This window comes from Anas acuta, chromosome 3 (assembly GCF_963932015.1).
Source record: "Anas acuta chromosome 3, bAnaAcu1.1, whole genome shotgun sequence".
Taxonomy (NCBI): Eukaryota; Metazoa; Chordata; class Aves; order Anseriformes; family Anatidae; genus Anas; species Anas acuta.
Window position 1 is genome coordinate 61,792,283 of NC_088981.1, and position 18,216 is coordinate 61,810,498.

An 18,216-nucleotide genomic window follows, 5' to 3' on the forward strand; every position below is an offset into this window, starting at 1 on the left:
TGAAATGTACATACAATAGTATAACTTTAAAATTTATACAATATAATAAGTGAAATAGTATAATATACGATAAATATATCTTACTTGTTAGAAGGTATGTTTAGTGGGCAAGCACACAGCTGACAGTCTTCAGCTGTCCCTTTAGTAGGATCACCATAGAAACCAGGAAGACATCTATCACAATATGAACCACCTGTGTTGTGTTTGCAGTCCTGAATAGAAGATGAAAAGTACAAATTCACAATTAGAGAATATTCACAATTAGACAAAGACCTTGAAGGTCGTTTATCTAACCTATCTTCTCAACTGGATCGTAAGAAGTCTGCAAGGTATATTCTGATTTTCTGTTGTTAGTTGAGAACTGGTTCTGGAGAATAGCTATAACAATTGGTGCTTTACACATATTAGGTATTTATGCTCTCTTAGGTAAGTTTTATTTCTGTAAAACATAAAGAAATGTTCCAAAATACAGTTGCCACAGTATTGTTTTAGCTTGCTTAAATAAAACTAGCATTCAGAGAATCACAAAACAGGTTTAGTATCGCAGTCTTACAACAGCCTGATTTTTTATTTTTTTTTTTTTACAAACAGTTTTCAGACGCTGATCTCAGAATTACAGCTTAGACGATATACTTTATAAAAATAGATTATTATATTTCACATTTAAGTGCTTTAACTCATTTTAAAAGGTATATGGCTAGCAGCATACTAAATATATTTGAGTAGACTACTAAATACTCTAAATGTGCAGAGTAGTAAAGGCTCAACTGTTTAATTAATACTTGTTTGCTAGCAAACAATACAGACTATATTTTATGGGTAGAAACAAGGACAAGTATATTGTATATAGGGCCTTACTCATCAGTAGCTTTTCCTGCATATGACTGGCCTTCATTATACAAGATAGTCTTGAGACAGATATGAAACATCCAATGACTTAAAGTGGCAGCAGTAGTTCTCTATTTCTATATATAGCCTTTGACATGATCTCAAATTAAATGATTTTTTTTTTTTTTTTGGCAGAAAGGAAAGTGGTCCCCTACGAACTGGCTTCCCATGCTGACTTCTAACAACAACTGCTTCGTAAATTTGCTTCATAAATTTTAGAGAAAAATTATCCCTTCTGCTATTCTTCTTCACCACATAGGATTAAAGATCCTAAATAGTTTGGTACAATACATCACAGGCTCAGTAAATTACTTCTCTGGCTTAGTTTTGTTTTCTTCCCTCCAAGTTTTAGCACACTGGATTATTCCTTTGAATATTATTTGCTACAAGGTGGCCAAGTGCAGCCCTTACAAAGCATGAAAACAGAGAAAGAAGCAGAAACAATTTTGAGAGTAAAATTACATCTCAATGTGCTTGGGTATAGATTGAAAAAGCGTGTGACAACTCAAAAAGGCCAACATGAAAGCCATGAGATAAATTTTTATTTAATGGAGAATGTTCTGATCTGATTTAGATAATGCATAAGGCTCCAGATCAATTCTAGAATTTGTTTCACCCTTAATATTTCCCTAATGTGCTCCTTCAGCATTATTGATTTGTGTAAATATTTCCAAACTCATGATCTTATTAAAGCAATTTTAAAGTATTCTTCAAAATATTTCTATAGTTTACTGTAAATCATGTATATGGTAATGATTGACCTTTAACATCATTACTACACAAAATACATAATATAGCCTCAATAAAGGATAAAGATAATGGCACTACTTTAAGGAACACTGATTTATTTTATTTTATTTTATTTTCTGCAGGATTTTCCAAGATTACGATGAAGTTTTTTTGCATTGTGCTCTGCAGAGCTGGTGCTGTACATTTGGGTGGCTGAATAAGCCGAATACCCTTTTCAGTCATAAGCACACTGAAGTCAGAAGGATCTGTCTCCAGAAATGTTGTTTACTTCTAAAGGGTGCATTCTTATTGCTTGTGTGTATACAATCAACATATCTTTGAAATGAAAGCATTAGTCACCATATTAAATTTTCACATATTTGGTAGACTGTTAATGCCAACTATTGAGACCCCCTAGTCAAACAAAATTATGGCTTTAGTACCTTCAGCTGGGCTAAATTCTACTCCATTAGGTCATTTAAGTCTACTTGATTGTTACTTCAAGTGCTAATATGAAAAAATAATCTACAGGCCATACTTAAAGGAACAAGAACATTAAGATATGCTTTTAAAAGATGTGACAAAAATAATTTCAATGTTACAAAAGAAAAATCCTTTACAATTCATCTTTTTTAAAGCATTATGTCAAATTATTTGTACTTTTCCTGAAAAATAATGGATTCTTCTTTTGTGTTAAGTTTAGATTTAAATGCCCTCAGAAATATCTTTATGCAGTTCATATTCTTAAAAAAAGTTTATGTCAAAGATGCTATTAAATTGAGGAGAGCTAACACACACTTAAAGCTTACAGATTGGTATTTGCAGCTGCTTCTTTTTTAAGTTTAAAAAACAACAACAACAAAAAAAACACAAAAACACACAACAAAAACCCTTCCATCTTCTGAGAAAACAATTCACATTATGAAGAGCTGACCTTCTTCTCTTTGAATAATTTTCTAAAAATATAACTCTAGTACATTTCCATGTACTAATTCTCCTTAATCCAGTTCTCTATATCTACTTATTTCCCAACTGTAACTCTAAATTAAAAAACAAACAAACAAACAAAAAAAAAAAAAAAACAAACAAAAAAACGGAACAAAACACTCATACAGTGCCAAAATCTGAGCATATGTTGTACTGTATATATATTAGCGTTGGGCTGAGAAATAACAATCTCGTGTAGTCCTACCTTTCTGCCTGAGCTGGTCTCAGTTTTACTGGATAAAGAACAAGAATTATATAGTACATGGATGTGAATGGATGTGACATACTTTGCCTGTTCCTTTCAGTGATGCATTAAATTTTATGTTCATTTGCCAAATTTCTAGATCACTTTAAGTACTGAAATATTTGAATTATTAGCCCTTCTGAAGACATTATCAATACTCATGATTTTTTTTTTTTTTATATCAATTGGTTGAATCTCAATTTGAAACGTAAAATATACAGCCATGGTTTTAAGCATGATCCAGTTTGAGTAATATCTAATTACACTTATATTACACTGATACTTAAAAGGTGCTTAAGCCTGTGAAGTCTTAATTTCATGTTTGTATGAACATTCATATTTTTTTTTGTGTGTGTCATGAGACTGTAAAGAAGATTATGATCCGCTGTCCTTAACTTGTCCAGTACATTATATACATGGTCCCTTGGAAATACAGTTGGTTCTAACCCATTGATTCATTGGTTTTGGTAAAATCAGTGGTCTGTTCCATAGCCTCTTAGATTTTTATGACCAGGAACTAGTTTATTCTCATATGTTTATGTCATCAAATTACAGTGACTAGATCCCAAATTACTTTGAATACATCAATTTTCTGGACCTCTTTTATATCCAAATACCAACAAACTTCACTGAGACAACCTGAGAATAGAACACTAAGATAAACTTAGAATAAACCAGACTGTGAATTTTATTTTCTTTAAAAAAACTTATGTATGAATCAGACCTTCTTGCATAAAGATTTTGTTACTGATTTCCTGGAGTGCATTTTCCACCCCTTCCTATTGAGCTGACTCTCAGTTTGGAAGAAACCAACTGGACATCTGTGCACCTAGTGACAGGGAAGACTATGTTCACTGAAAACCTCCTCTGCTTAGCTGGGTCCGCATGTGAAGGTATGACTATAGAGAGAAACATTCTCAACAGAAGACTAGTGATAAAATTAAAACTTTAATCATGGAGTATGACTGAGTCCAACACAGTGCTTTGGCATGTTGCTGCTCTATCTCAGGTTATATCTATTATGGATATCAGGGAAGATAGTAGTTAAAGAAAATGACAACATATGCCCATGTGCCTATTTTGGTATATTTCTTAGTCATCTAGAGCAGAAAATTTTATTCTCTCTTTGAGAGCATGAACATGCTCTTCTAGCATTTTCAAACCACTGTAATGTCTGGATTTCACGACCCTTTTCTGGTGTTACAAATGCAATCAAGAGCAATGCTCAGGCTTTATATTTTCACCTGTGGTATATCATGTACTGCATTTAGCTGAGGATCCATCATTATGTTACTGTGTAAATGAAAATATCACTCCTGTGATCAAAACTGTCAAAAGCACAACATGTCAAATACCTCTGACACCGGCCTCCATCTACATGCTACGTGCTGTTTATACACAAAGATAGAAAATACAAAATGGATGCAACTGGGACTGCCCTCTTAGCAATTTCAGCACCTCTTTAAGGGGAGGAAAGATCTGTTTTTTCTGGGCTTACTAGTGGGAAAGTAACGTTGCCATGAATGAAATATTGAAATGTTTTTGCTGTTCACAAGGATTAGATTTAACCAGCCTCATATAGCTGCCATAAATGTGTGTATGTAAAATTACAAAAGAGTATTTCCGTATGCTAGAACTTGCCCTATGTACCAAAGCAGTTATGTATTATCACAATGGTAACGAGAACGATATATCATGCAGCTCTCTATATGGCTGCTGTGGGGATCAAAGGCCTTTGCAGGTTACTGCAAGATAGGCATTAAAATAAGCTTTTTATACAGACCTATGTCGAAGCAGATGATTTGAGCTTTTATCATGAGTCAAAAACATATTTCAGCTGCTTTTCAACTACATTTCAAAGCTAAGGAAGAGTAAAAAAGTATCATATCAGTAAATTAGGTGCCTAAATTGTCTGTTGTATTACTGGAAAAACACCATGAATAATAATAAGGAGGCCAAAAGGCTGTGTAAACCTCAATAGAACGAATGCCTTTGATGTGAAACATTTCTCTTTTTCAGCATTCAGACTTCTCTCTTTTTCACTTCAAAAGGCTTATGATCCAAATTGAATAGCAGCATTTAATAGCCTGCATGGATACTAACCAATCTAACTTCATTTACAGTATTTTCAAAGTAAGCTGCAAAAAAAAACAGAACTAGTTTTAAGCTCCCTGTGCTCCTATTCTTTACAGGATGATCTAGTATAAGCTCGGGCAGAGCATAAGAAATACAGAATACTTGATAACACACATAAAGTACATTTTCAGCAGGTTATTTTCCACTTCCGCCTCAGTGCTGTTGTGAATGCACCAGCACCCTTTGAAACATCGAAAGGGGGAGCTCTGCTATCTCAGTCAGTAGTAGCTAACAAGCAGCTGAAAAGTGCAAAAGCACCACAGTATGCAACTCTACAGCCTTCTTTCACATCCAGGCTGGTGTTAGAGAGAAAAATAGACAGAGAACTTGTGTAAGGGCTAAAACTTGAAGGCACCGAAGCAAGTGGCCTCAGAATTCCATCTGACTATGCACCACTAAGCAAAACAGTCAACAGTTACAACAGGATTCTCACTCTCCTTTCTTTTCTGTTAACTGATTTTATCCCACACTGATGTTATAGAGATCAGAGCTGGAGGCTACAGTCATTAATGTAATAAATTCTATCTTTGTCAAGAAACACAAATCCCTATTACCCTAGTGATGATAAATATTTTCATTGCATATAAATGAAAGATTTAAAACATGACTGTCATGTCATACACATTTTTTGTCCTAGGCACTTCTTTACAGCTTACAGTATAATTAAATTGAGAATCATTTTAAGCTTCTATTCATGAAAAAGCAATTTGAAGAATTCACTGATCCAGACATTAAAGATGTCTTGTTTTGTACAGCAATGCAATTAAACATCTTGTATGGGGAAAACAGGAAGACCAGCAATAATTCTAAATGCCAAATTACATTGAAAAAAGCCTGAATTTTCATTTTGGACTTTTCCCAGCTGCTTTTTCTTAAGGAAATAAAAGGGAACATTTAGAAACATGCACAATACCAAGTCTGCTTGAAATTCTGTGGGGAAATGAGAGTATGATATCCCACTAAACTGGCAAGAGCTCAAATTGTGTTTCTGCAAGACTAATGAAATGAGAAATGTTGTTTCAAGCTTCATGCCATATCAGACAACGTAAAACTAAAATGCCCTTGAGTTAATCAGAACAGTCTATTCAGCATAATTCCCCAATTCCAAAAGGCTACTGAATGGGCTGGAAATAGTGGTGTACTAGTATATTTGCTGTGGATAATATCAGATTTAATTGCTGAATTATTAGGTAACTCCTAATAAAATATCCTTATCCTATAAGAAAAATAAGTTGATTTACTTAAATCACATACTTTTATTATTTTATTTTATTATTATTTTCTAATTATATTTTATTAAGTATTTCTTCAAGGTTAGCAGGAATTTAGATGAGGGAAGCCATAAACAATATCTCCATATCATACTAGAACAAAATTTACAGTTATCTGCTACATTCTATAAAATGTAGTGTAAAACACTGCAGAAGACTGGAGTGGGAGAAAATTCTTGCATGGAAGAATATGGACACATTTGTCACATTTGTTGTTTTCTACATGCCATTTACTATTGATTCTATTTCAAAACATAAATCCTATGTAAATAAAAAACTATATTTTGTTTAATTGTAGAAGAAACCATATTTTGGTATGAGGGGATCCTTAACTTCAGCAACAGTTCAACATTAAGATGTTTTTTTCTCCTCAACTATTCCAGGTCTCAGAGGCGGCTAATTCAATTGCACTTCCATACTGAAATTATGAATGATCATGTTCATTAAGTTTCCCTTATAATGACACTTACCAGGCATTCTCCTGTGATATCATCACACATTTCTGCATGACCAAAGCATGTACATGGTGTGCAGACTCCACCAAAAATTGTGCCATTCACACGTCTGTGTTGAGGCCAACAATACTGCAAGGTAGATAACACATTAGGTAAACAGTTAAACACCTTGTCTGAACAGAGAAAAGAATGTGATTTTGTAAAATATAGTTGCATTTGATACAGGCACACAAAAATACATGCATGTCAAATGAATAAAAAGCCACCAACATTTCTCTAGAAATCTGTTCTTCCTGGTGCTGTGGCATTGCGCTGACCTTAGCATTATTTGTAGGTGTGAGATTAGAGGAAGCCTTAACTTGATTATTCTTCTGAAATGGTAAAATAAAGCAGAGGAATGAAGAATTAAAATATGACAGCATCAAAGCAAGAGGTACAGACTGAAAAAAAAAAAAAAAAAAAAGCCAGAAGGCAAAATATTGAAGGAGAGAGAAGGAAGAAAGAAAACCCCAAAAACAACAACAAAATTTCTGAGCAGCTCAGCTGCAAAGAGCAATTAAAACATCATTTAGTCTTTTCTGTTTGTAGTCTAATAAATGGCTACACTGAAATAAAGCACAGGCTAAAAACAAAGCTACCGTTTTATTTACAAATTGTGTTGCTTAAATATAAAGCCCAATCATTTTCCTTTAAGAAGGTGCGCTTTATTTTTTTATTTTTTATGTTTTTTTTTTTAATTTTAATTTTATTTTTATTTTATTTTATTTATTTATTTTTTTTAAATATTAAATTCAAATCAGTATCAAATCCATGGATAGGTTTTTCTTAGGCAAGGTGACATCATACAACAGTGATTTATCAGTGAAAATTCAGCTATTCCATTTCTTCATAACACGATGTCAGGTAGCAGTCTTCCTTACTATATATATCACAAATGGCTTTATAGTTTTTGCTAACTACTTTTCCTCTGCTCATGTGATACTAGAATTTTGCATAATGGAAAAAAGTGCATGACATAGTGTTGACCTTCAGAATCACCTAGTTAATACTAGAGAAAGTAGATTTGCAGTGATAGAATACTGAAAGTATCAGCTAATAAAGAAAATCTCTTTCCCTTCACCACTTTCTCGAAGAGGAAACAAGGAGATTCTCATTTTTAAAAATAAAGACAATGCCCATTTTTGTCTAAATACTGCAAAATGTGTGATTTGTAGATTAATTGAAAAGACTTCTAAAAAGAATATTTTCCTTTTCCTTTTTGTCCCCACCCTTTTTTTTTTTTTTTTCATTCTTGGTTGTGTTCCTAGCAAAACATAAATTCTAGAAAATAAATTTTAGAGTTATAAAATCCAGAAAAGGAAAATAGGTTAGCAGAAAATATTCTACTTTTTTTCTTCTGTGACATGAGATGCAACTCCCTGTTTCTGTATAAATCTACTGTAATCTTTTTCAGTGATTCTGCAAAGAATGATCTCATGCACAGCTAAACATAATATTGCACTAGATAGGACTCCAGAAGTCTCTAATTCTAAAAGTCTTAGACATAGAATGTCAACAAAAAAAATGAAAACAGACCTAAAATAAAAGTTTACAGATTGAGATCTTAAGAAAAGAAATGATGTCACATTTAAAAGTCAGGAAAGTTCTGACTTCTCTGATGATCTAACCATTCTGACCATCAGAGTGGTGCAAGTTAAACAAAATTTCTTCCATAGGGAAAGCAAAAGAGTTGATAGAAAGGGAACAAATCTAGTAGAAAGGAGCAATTAGACATAAGGATTTTGACAAATAAAGGTCAGAAGATTCACATGAATAGAACAAAGTAAATACCACGAATGCTTTCCACCGGTATTTGAAATTTAAAATTTTATCTGCTTTACCTAAGCTCATGTAATTATGTGTACAGTTCTTGGACGTACTAGCAAAAACATAACAAATTTATTTGAACAGAATTTTGTAGAAAATGAATTCAAAAATTGTGCAATGGAACAATATCACAAGAGACAGCTTATTTTAAATGGTATTGGTTGTTTTTTGAAGACTGATCATGCCAAAACATTCATATCAATAAAATAATGGTTGTTTTTAGTGCTGCAGCAACTATGCCAGATACCACAATATTATAACACAGGCAACAACATTACATTACATTTTAACAAACATACATTACATTTTAAGAAGAGAAGATGAAAATGAAAACCTGCATAAAGTCAATAAAAATAAAACTGTGCTAGGCTGAAACTGGAAGAACCAAAGTGGTGGAAAAGGACAACAGTGTTCAGAAGAAAAGAAATACAGTATTCTAAATAATCCCACATCTTCAGTTTATCATTGCGTATTCTCAGTTGCTAGTTTCCCTGCAAATCTGAAACTTCACTTTTAATTTTTTTTTTGTTTGCCCTTGTTATAAAAAACAAACCATCTACTCACAACAAAAAATATTTCCACATTTTCATCTATCAAGCATAACTGTTCCATATATATCATATGTTGAACCTCAGCTACAAAAGACTCATGAGAAATTAATTCAGTGAATAAAGGCATAGAAATGAAAAATTTTATCTGTCTTGATCTCCTAAAATAAGACAGCTTTGTCAAATGACATTTCTGAGCCGTTCAAAAGTACTCTGAAACTCAGTAAGTATGCTTAGGCAAAAGTCTATCACATCTTGTTGGTCTAATTTTCTTGGGAGGAAACCCAACATAGGGAGGTAAGGAATACAATTTGTTTAGTTCAATAGGTCTGCAATAGCAAGCAGTCAGGGCAGGCACTGAAGAGTGTCCATACTCACCACTGCAGAGACATTGAATTTGTAGCTATCTTCATATGTTCCTTCTAATTGGGTATATGATCTTAAACATGTATCACATTTTAGGAACTGTTTTGAATTGGACAGAAGGCTTAGCATGAAATAAAAAAATCATAGAATCATTTAGTTTGGAAAGCTAAACCTCAAGATCATCAAGTCCAACACAATGTCAGACAGAGAATTTCAGCAACACGAGGCCAGGAATTCTACCCATGCCCTACAGCTTCTACAGCAAAAATAGATATTGAAACGTCTGCAGACAGAGACTTTCATTTGTTTTCTTGCAAATCACAGCTAAGTCTTAACTGAGGTGAAAAACGGACAAGTCCAAAAAAAAGTGTGAAGCACAATGACTGTGTCCAGCTTTTTATCTCAAATATTTAAACAGACAATGGTTAGACTTCAAATTGATTTCTCACCCACAGTAGGCAATATTCTCTTTTTTTTTTTTCCTGTCTGTACCACTTTGGAAGTGCTAGGAATATCCATTAATTGCTTCCGGTCTTCTTTCTAGATTAGTTTATCTAGCCCCAGCAAGAAGCAAACGCATTTGGCATGAAACTACACTCTAGGCCTTAAATATCACATATAGGCATTGAAGATTTTAAAGAAAAAGAGAGTTGACAAGCAAATGCCTAGAGTGCCTGTGTAAATGGCATACCGTTTGTAGTTTTGTGAAGCAGAGCATCTTGGTGTTTGAAGCTATTTCCTCAAAGGCAGATCTTTTGAAGATTACCCAAGCTATTCATATATGAGCTAGTTAATCTTACATGTATTGGTATGAACATATTGTGTGCCAGCTAATGAATCTGTGGGAAAGTGTGCATTTTCTGAGTATGTGTATATGTCAATATCTGTAATGGGACCAAACTAAAGGGAAACAATCCTCATGGGAACACACACATAATCCTCAAGGACTCCAAAGTCCTGGGGGAAAAAAATGAGGAAACTCAACCGCATTACCTCAGGTAATTTGTTCCAACTTTGTTGTGCACAGGATGCATAACTGCCACTCTCCTAATTTTAGGAGAATCAATTGGCTGAAGTCCAATTGATTCAGCCGGATCCACTGAAATGCAAATACTGTTCACATTTCCTTTTGTTAAGCAAAGTATCATCTTTTCACAACCACAGAGGTGTAAAACTCCAGATTCCAAATATTATCAAATGTAATGAACTACTTACTACCTAGAAATAAAGGCAACTAGACAAGCTATACCAAATTTATAACAGAAATGGACAGTTCTCTTATTATTTTCTATCAACACAGCGATACTGGTTGCTTATAATAATCACAGTTTAACACAATTGATCTAGTCTGCACCATGATACTCACCTCACATGAGGTACCATCATACCCTGGGGGACAGTCACATAACTCCACTGCGGATGCCATCTTTCTCCCAGCTGAAGAGTGGTCAGCAGCTTCAATGCTAACACCATCTAGTCTGGATGTAACAGAAATTAAACTGTTAACACATAGAATTAGGCAGAAATATATATGTAGCTGGATGCAACAGTGTATACTGACATTATTTAGCTTGCTTGCTTTTTTTTTTTTTTTTGTTTAAAAATAAGGAGGTTTTCATAGTCATCTATTTCTTCCTGAAGTACGTCTGTAGGCTTGTTACTATTTTTGTCCATCATGTGAGGGAGACTATGGTCAGACATACATTGATAAAAATAGATAAAAATTTCTCGCAGCACTGTATCAGGAGAAGGAAGACTATTCCTGTCCAGCAAACCACACGTTCCAACTTGCATTACAACTGTATATAGAGAGAACTTGACACCAAGCAATGTGTTCAAAATTTATAAACCATTACTCCAGCTTTCTAAAATATTCCATTACTTATCTTTGGTTATCAGATATTTTTATTCTGGAGAGCTGGTCTCTGTAAAAAAGATTTCAGCTCTGTCCATAAGAGTCTAAGTGTTATGTACATGAAAGAAAACTTTCTACCATATATATTAGTCTTCCCAATGACAGAGAAGGGACAGAAGGAAAAATGTCTGCTCAATGCACCATCAAGAATCAGAAGACAAAAAGGAATTATAGAATATATTATTTATCTTCAAATTTTTATAGCCTAACAAGGATATCACCAGTATTTATAGTAGTAGCAATTAGTCGTAAAACTAGTAACTTCCATTATATAACTTTAGGGAAAGGAAGATGGGAAAAGCAAGCCAAAAAGTTAAAAAAAATAAAAAAATCTTTATTTGAAAAAGAAATGCTAGAATTCACTTGTTTAGACAAAAAGTAAACATGAAATTTTTTAAAACAAACAAATAAACAAACAAAAAAACACCAAAAAATTAAGTATTATTAGAGACACAAACATTTTTGATAAGCTTACAGGTAATATGAGTCAGCAATGAGTGAGTTATTAGCCAGAAATGTGCCCTTGTGGCCAAGAAGGCCAATGGTATCCTGGGGTGCATTCGGAAGAGTGTTGCCAGCAGGTTGAGGGAGGCAATCCTCCGCCTCTGCCTACACCTGGAGTATTGTGTCTAGTTTTGGGCTCCCCAGTACAAGAGGGACATGGATCTACTGGAGCAAGTCCAGTGGAGGGTTACTAAGATGATGAGGGGACTGGAGCATCTGTCACATAAGAGGCTGAGAGAGCTGGGCCTGTTCAGCCTGGACAGGAGAAGACTGAGAGGGGATCTCATCAATGTGTATAAATATCTGAAGGGAGGGTGTCAGAAGGATGGGGCCAGACTCTTTCCAGAGGTGCCTGGCAACAGTAAAAGAGGCACCAGGCACAAACTGAAGCACAGAAAGTTCCAGATGAATATGAAGAAACAGTTCTTTACTGTGAGGGTGACAGAGCACTGACACAGGTTGCCCAGAGAGGTTGTGGAGTCTCCTTCCCTGGAGATATTCAAAACCTGCCTGGATGCCATCTTGCTACATGACAGGGGGACTGCCATAGGGGGATGCCATCTTGCTTGGCAGGGGGATTGGACTAGGTATCTCCAGAGGTCCCTTCAAACCTCATCCATTCTGTGATTCTGTAACATGCAAGCCAGATGTAGTTTACCTCAACTACTATGCATCTGAGGAAACAAATCGGGATTTGAAGATTTAATTCTTATAATAATTCAGAAGGAACATTAGGGCATTATGGCAATCATTTGCCATTTTCACTCACCAATCTTAATGGAATGTTTGATTACTAGAGCTTCCTGAAAAGCTTCTGAATTCTCTTTCCACAGAAAATACGTTTCTATCATGACATGCATTTTGTTAAAAAATAATCCATTTTCTTTGAAAAATATAAAACAATTTTTCTCCATACTAAGGCATTAATCATTTGGCTGCCAAAAAAAGCTGAAAGTTATTTGAATAACCTTGGCTAAGAAAATATCCAAGAAAAATATTTCATTGTAATGGGGGCAAAAAAGGTTAAGACAGGATATCTTCCTACTCAGTTTTATGCATACTGTCAATAAGACAGGCATGAAAATACATGAGGGAAAAAAAAAAAAAAAAGAGAGAGAGAGAAAAAGTAAGACTTTGAAATTAGGACAGGAGCTTCAGAAAAACAGAAATGTTGCCATGACTGGGTATGCAACTGGGCTTTGGAGGGACTGCCATTGAAGATTATGCAGTTAGAAACTTGAATCTAATCTGTTAATACCAGAACCTCTGTAAAAAGGTTCTTGAAACTATTTTGAGAGAATAATGCCTTTTCCTAGGCATTATTCTTTTCCTGTCTTCAGTAAGATCTCTCTTACTTTTCAGTATTTCCCCTTCGCTCCATTACTACATGCTTATTTGTTAATTGTCCTGTTGAGCTTTCCTTACAATAAGTTAATACATCTTTAGAATATTAGATATAAATAGTGATGATTTTTAAAGAAAACAAAAACAAAAACAAAACTAATAATGTAAGGAGAAAAATATGTAAATGAAGAACCAAACAGCCAGTAAAAGGCCAAGTTTTACCTATCCTTTGAACTACAGCTACTAGTCCCTCTCAGCACTAAGTAACGGATGTTGGAACAAAGAGAAGCATTTACACACAGAAACAATCCAACCAGTATTATCCCACATTTGTATTCACTGAATTGTTCCAATTTTCATTAGGTTCTGCTATTCACTAAATGGGATTTTAATGTGTTCAACAGCTTTTAGCATTAACAGTTACTCATTGAAGAAAGCTGCAGTGATTTTTTTTCTCCCATTTTGATGTTGCAATTTCGATTCCTCGATGCCATTCTGCATTCATTAAAATACATAATGCTGGCAGTAATGGGGCACTAGATCCTGGAGATGCATGAACAATTTGAGATTCGACATCAAGACCAAATATTTAAGCTGACTGTTACTGTCAGCAGGCAACTGTTGACTTCTAAAAACAAACAAGATTAAAAGGGAAGGGGACGTTTCAGGCGGTATCAGCATAGTTTACTGTCTGCTATGCCAGGCATCTGAATCACATTAGCTACATAAGGCACATGAAGTACTGACCCAATCATTGCTCATTTGTCTTGAAGCCAACTCTGTATATGAAGGTAAACCCTCTGCCTTTCCTTCCATCTTGCTGCTTGCATCTAGCACCAATTCTACACACAGCTGCAAACAACCCATTATCTTTAGGACCACTTCTACCATAATTCCCAATGGCCATCAGAGCATCTACAATATTTAGATTATTGGCCACTTTGCATATTAAACATAAAGAAACAGTGCTACTAAGCTTTCTTTGAAGCACAAACTAACAATATTACATTAAACAACACAATACAAGAGATCTGTCTTTTCCTGGCCTGTTGTTTCTACCACAGATGGACTCAATTGCAACAGTTTGGAAGACCTGTCAAGTTTGAGCAGGATTACTCAATTTAAACCCAGAAACTGTAGTCACTTTCAAATTGATTGCTACATTTCTGTGTTCACATTTTTTATCCTACTTGATCATCTAAATGAAAGCCCACCCATTCGAGGAAGCTGCCTAATTACGCCATAGAATGATAACAACATGACCCACAAAATGTTCTCTAAACATGTTGAAGTCTAACTCACCACTACTGAACCAATATCGTTTAATAACTATTTGAAAATGCTGTTATTTAGCTAATGTTTTTAGTGTGTTAAACTAAACAAAGATGAAAAGAATAATAACTTTAACTTAAAGCTCTTGCTAACTTGAGAAAACTCCATTGAATTTTCAGGTTTCTTCCTATAGAACTGCAAGAAAGTTGCTTAGTCTTACAGTGCCTCCATTCTGGTACAGAATTATAACAGCAGTACTTATTCTAAGCACAGATTATAACAACACCCTTGGAAATCCTTACAAATATATGGATGCTTCATTATACACTTTGAAAACTTTCAGTATGTAAATGAACAGGTTGCTAAATAAAGCAATCTCAAATTAGTGCGTTGCATAGTTCTGCTGATGATTTGAGGAGGAAATTGTCATCCCTGAAGCTATAATAACACTGTAATATTTCTGTCTCTCTGCCGGACCCTCTTTATTCTCTCAGAGGAATATCCATCTGTCCACCAGACATACCTGTTTGTTCGTTTTTTTTTTTTTAAAAAGGGAGGGGGGGGAAGGGAAGAGGAAACTGTTCATATCATCTTATCTACTGAAGTTTAGTTCTACCTTATTTCTTTGGCAAAAATGACCTCCTTTGAAGCCTGTCAACAGTAGTCATTAATGAGCCTAAAATATCACAAAATTTTCTCTTCATAGAATCTGGACAGTAGTCCCAAACCCTGCAGTAGTAAGGGGACAGTAGTGAGAAAACAGTTGTTTTTCATGGTCTTAGAGTTATCAGCACATCTTTTTGCCTAGTATGTTTTAGCATGAGTTAAAATCAAACGAACAATAAAGAAATCAGTGCTGGGACATACCCTAAAGATCAGCAATATGCCTACAAAAACAAATCATAAATTGGGCTGGATGACAGTGGGTGATGTTACTGCTACATTATGTGACTTAGAGCATGCACTGTTATGAGAAGATTTAACTCCACCCAATAAATCCCACCCTGACTGGATTCCTTCAGTGAAATCAAAGATGAAAAATCCAATTCATTTCATTGTGACTAGAATTTCATGCCCTATCTTTTGTCCCACTTCACTGCAATGAGCACACCCTGACAGCAATCAATAAAAAAATCTTTTCACTTGAGAGCACACTGTTTTCAGAATCTTCTGGTTATACTGATGGTAATCAATGTAATACAGTTACCATTGCATTCTTCTCTGATAAAAAAAAAAAAAAAAAAAAAAAAAATGGGACTGGGGACTGCTAGAGATTATCGGTAATGTAAAACCACCTATAATCAGCAAGGTACTCCTCAAAATTACTTCAGTACTTTCTCCAGCCCCTTTTTAAATCATTGTCTTTAAGGGACCAGCACTCCTAACTGTAATGTCACTACATCTAGAAGATGGTGGCCACTAACCTGCAGAACATAAATTATATGTAAGTCCTGGAGCTCATCGTATGAAGAATATTTCCAAGACATGCTTTTGGAAGGTTACACAGTGGGAAAGTTCTGTGATACGGATACAAGGGATTGCAAAAGTTTGGGCTGATGAACAAATGAGCAAATTAGGAATCAGTTTGGCTCAAATTAAAGATACCCATGATTCACAAATTTATTTACAGAGATGTAATGCACCACAATAAACCATAGAAAGAGAAACAGATTCAAAGAAACGTATCCTTTTTGCAGTGAAAAAAATATATACTGACAAAGTTCAAATCAGAAAACTGTGTGCTGTTAAGAAAAACTGTCTTTCAATTTAGGATGTATTTTAATTACCTAAGTATACAAATGATTGTTGGATTGCTTAAGAAATTTCACAGTAGCAAAAATGGTATGTATACTCTCAACAAATAATCACTAAAGCACTACAAGCTCCCTCCAAACTGGATTGCACCACTGAATCAAGTGATGTCTATATTAGAGAACATTTCAGGTTTCATGACTTGTGAGTAGAAAGCCATTATGTAATCAATTTTGTTGCACATAATAAATAAATAAATAAATACCCACTACCACCACCACCAACAAAAAAAAACACCCACAACCATTCAACCATTATTTATACCACTTAGCTATTAATGTATAGACAAGAGTGAAATTATACAGTATCATGACAGAGGCTGTCTTTTAGTCTACCTGGAGAATTTGCTTGTGCACTTGTGAGAATTTTAAATGTAATATGAGCTTTATAACCATGCTGCAGCCACTAAGATAGAACTGTGTCATCTCATATAACATCTTTCATTTTATCAAAAGGCTCAGAAGAGTTCATATGAAATGGCTCTAAGCAGTCCAAGCAGCAATCTGACATAAACCAAAGGAAAGACTCTGGGATTAGCCAGTTCTGTGTGCGGTACTCGTTAAAAAGGAAAAAACTCCCCTCTAGCTGTTTTATCAGTTTAGAGACTTGGAATATTCTCCGGTTCACCGTTAATGTGGCACTGTATGTTCATTAAATAGGGAAAACAAAACATAAACAATATATCATTTCTTAACTGAACATGTCATAACTGCATTACCTAATTTACCATATATATGGGAATTACATTTTTCACAAAATAATCATATTTATGGAACTGTCTGTCATTTATGTTTTAACAGTCCATCTGATTTCATTCTCTTGCAAGGCTTACTCTTCCTGTTGCCTCCTCGCCTCCTCCCTATCCAAAATGAAAAAAAAAATACTATCTGCTTGAACATGTAAATAAATGTTATTAATTTCATGATAATAAATTAAAGGCTGTTTAAATTACATCAACTTGGTTCTCTGAAGAGAGGAAACTAGTATTTTGAGAAGTTGCCTGTAACAAATTGACACGTTTCCCACATTTACCTGTAGATGGCATTCATCTCATAGCTGTATGTGGCTCTTATGAGGATCCTCTTTATGTTTGCAAGGATAGTCATGAACTCCCTCCTGCTGACTGGCGCATCAGTGCCATGCACAAGGAAGGATTCTGGTTTCAGCACAATTTCTTCAGTGTGCACTTCAGAAGGCTGCAGGTGAATCCCCTCTTTTGGAGTGCTGATTTTCAAGTCACGTCCCTAGACAGAGCCATAAGAGATTTACATACAAAAAAAAGTTAGAAAAAAATCTCTTATTACTGCAGCCAGTTGGGGTACAGGATTTATGAAATAATATATTTTAAAAGAATAATAAATATTGGCAATAATATTAATCTTTCATAAACTGAAATGGGCTTGCCTGATAAAGTAGAAAGTCAATGCAAATGCATACAATCCTGAGCAGCACATATCAGGTGTGCTGAAAGAATAGGAAAGGATTAACTCAGCCAACCACAAAGAATACTGTTTTATAAGCTATTGCAATATTGTTGGATGGTCCTTTAGATGCAGGAGATTTTAGTTCTCTGAACCATGATGATTTTCTGATACTAAAAATTAGCTGAAGATACATGCACCCTACAGTTTTGTGTTCTCAACCAGGCTTCACATTGAACATCTGAAGAAGCAGGCAATTTTCTTACTTTAAAAAAAAATATTTTTATTTATTTATTTTTTATTTTTGGTGGCTGAAAATATAATCACTTTACCTCTATGATAACATCAGATTGGACCATCAATTGAGCTCTGTCTTCTTGTTTTGTGAAGTCATAGGAGACTGTAAATTTCAGAAGTCCTCCAGCAGCTGTCACCTGTGGAGAAAAAAAAAAAAAAAA

General features: G+C 34.6%; 1 protein-coding gene and 1 long non-coding RNA gene across 9 annotated transcripts in view; one reads left to right on the top strand and one right to left on the bottom strand.

Moving 5' to 3' along the window:
• The window catches only part of LAMA2 (laminin subunit alpha 2), a 383,401-nt gene that overhangs the window by 157,242 nt on the left and 207,943 nt on the right, over window positions 1–18,216 (bottom strand). For all 8 annotated transcript variants that reach the window (XM_068677473.1, XM_068677471.1, XM_068677468.1 and 5 more), the window contains 5 exons: window positions 18,091–18,192; window positions 17,370–17,581; window positions 10,857–10,968; window positions 6,726–6,839; window positions 85–212 (listed from right to left, as the gene is read on the bottom strand). In XM_068677473.1, the coding sequence (XP_068533574.1) occupies window positions 85–212; window positions 6,726–6,839; window positions 10,857–10,968; window positions 17,370–17,581; window positions 18,091–18,192 (668 nt within the window). The remainder of the gene's footprint in view (window positions 1–84; window positions 213–6,725; window positions 6,840–10,856; window positions 10,969–17,369; window positions 17,582–18,090; window positions 18,193–18,216) is intronic.
• On the top strand, window positions 175–3,511 carry LOC137854265 (uncharacterized). Its single transcript, XR_011095049.1, has 3 exons — window positions 175–329; window positions 1,024–1,083; window positions 1,761–3,511. It is a non-coding gene; the product is annotated as an uncharacterized lncRNA (long non-coding RNA).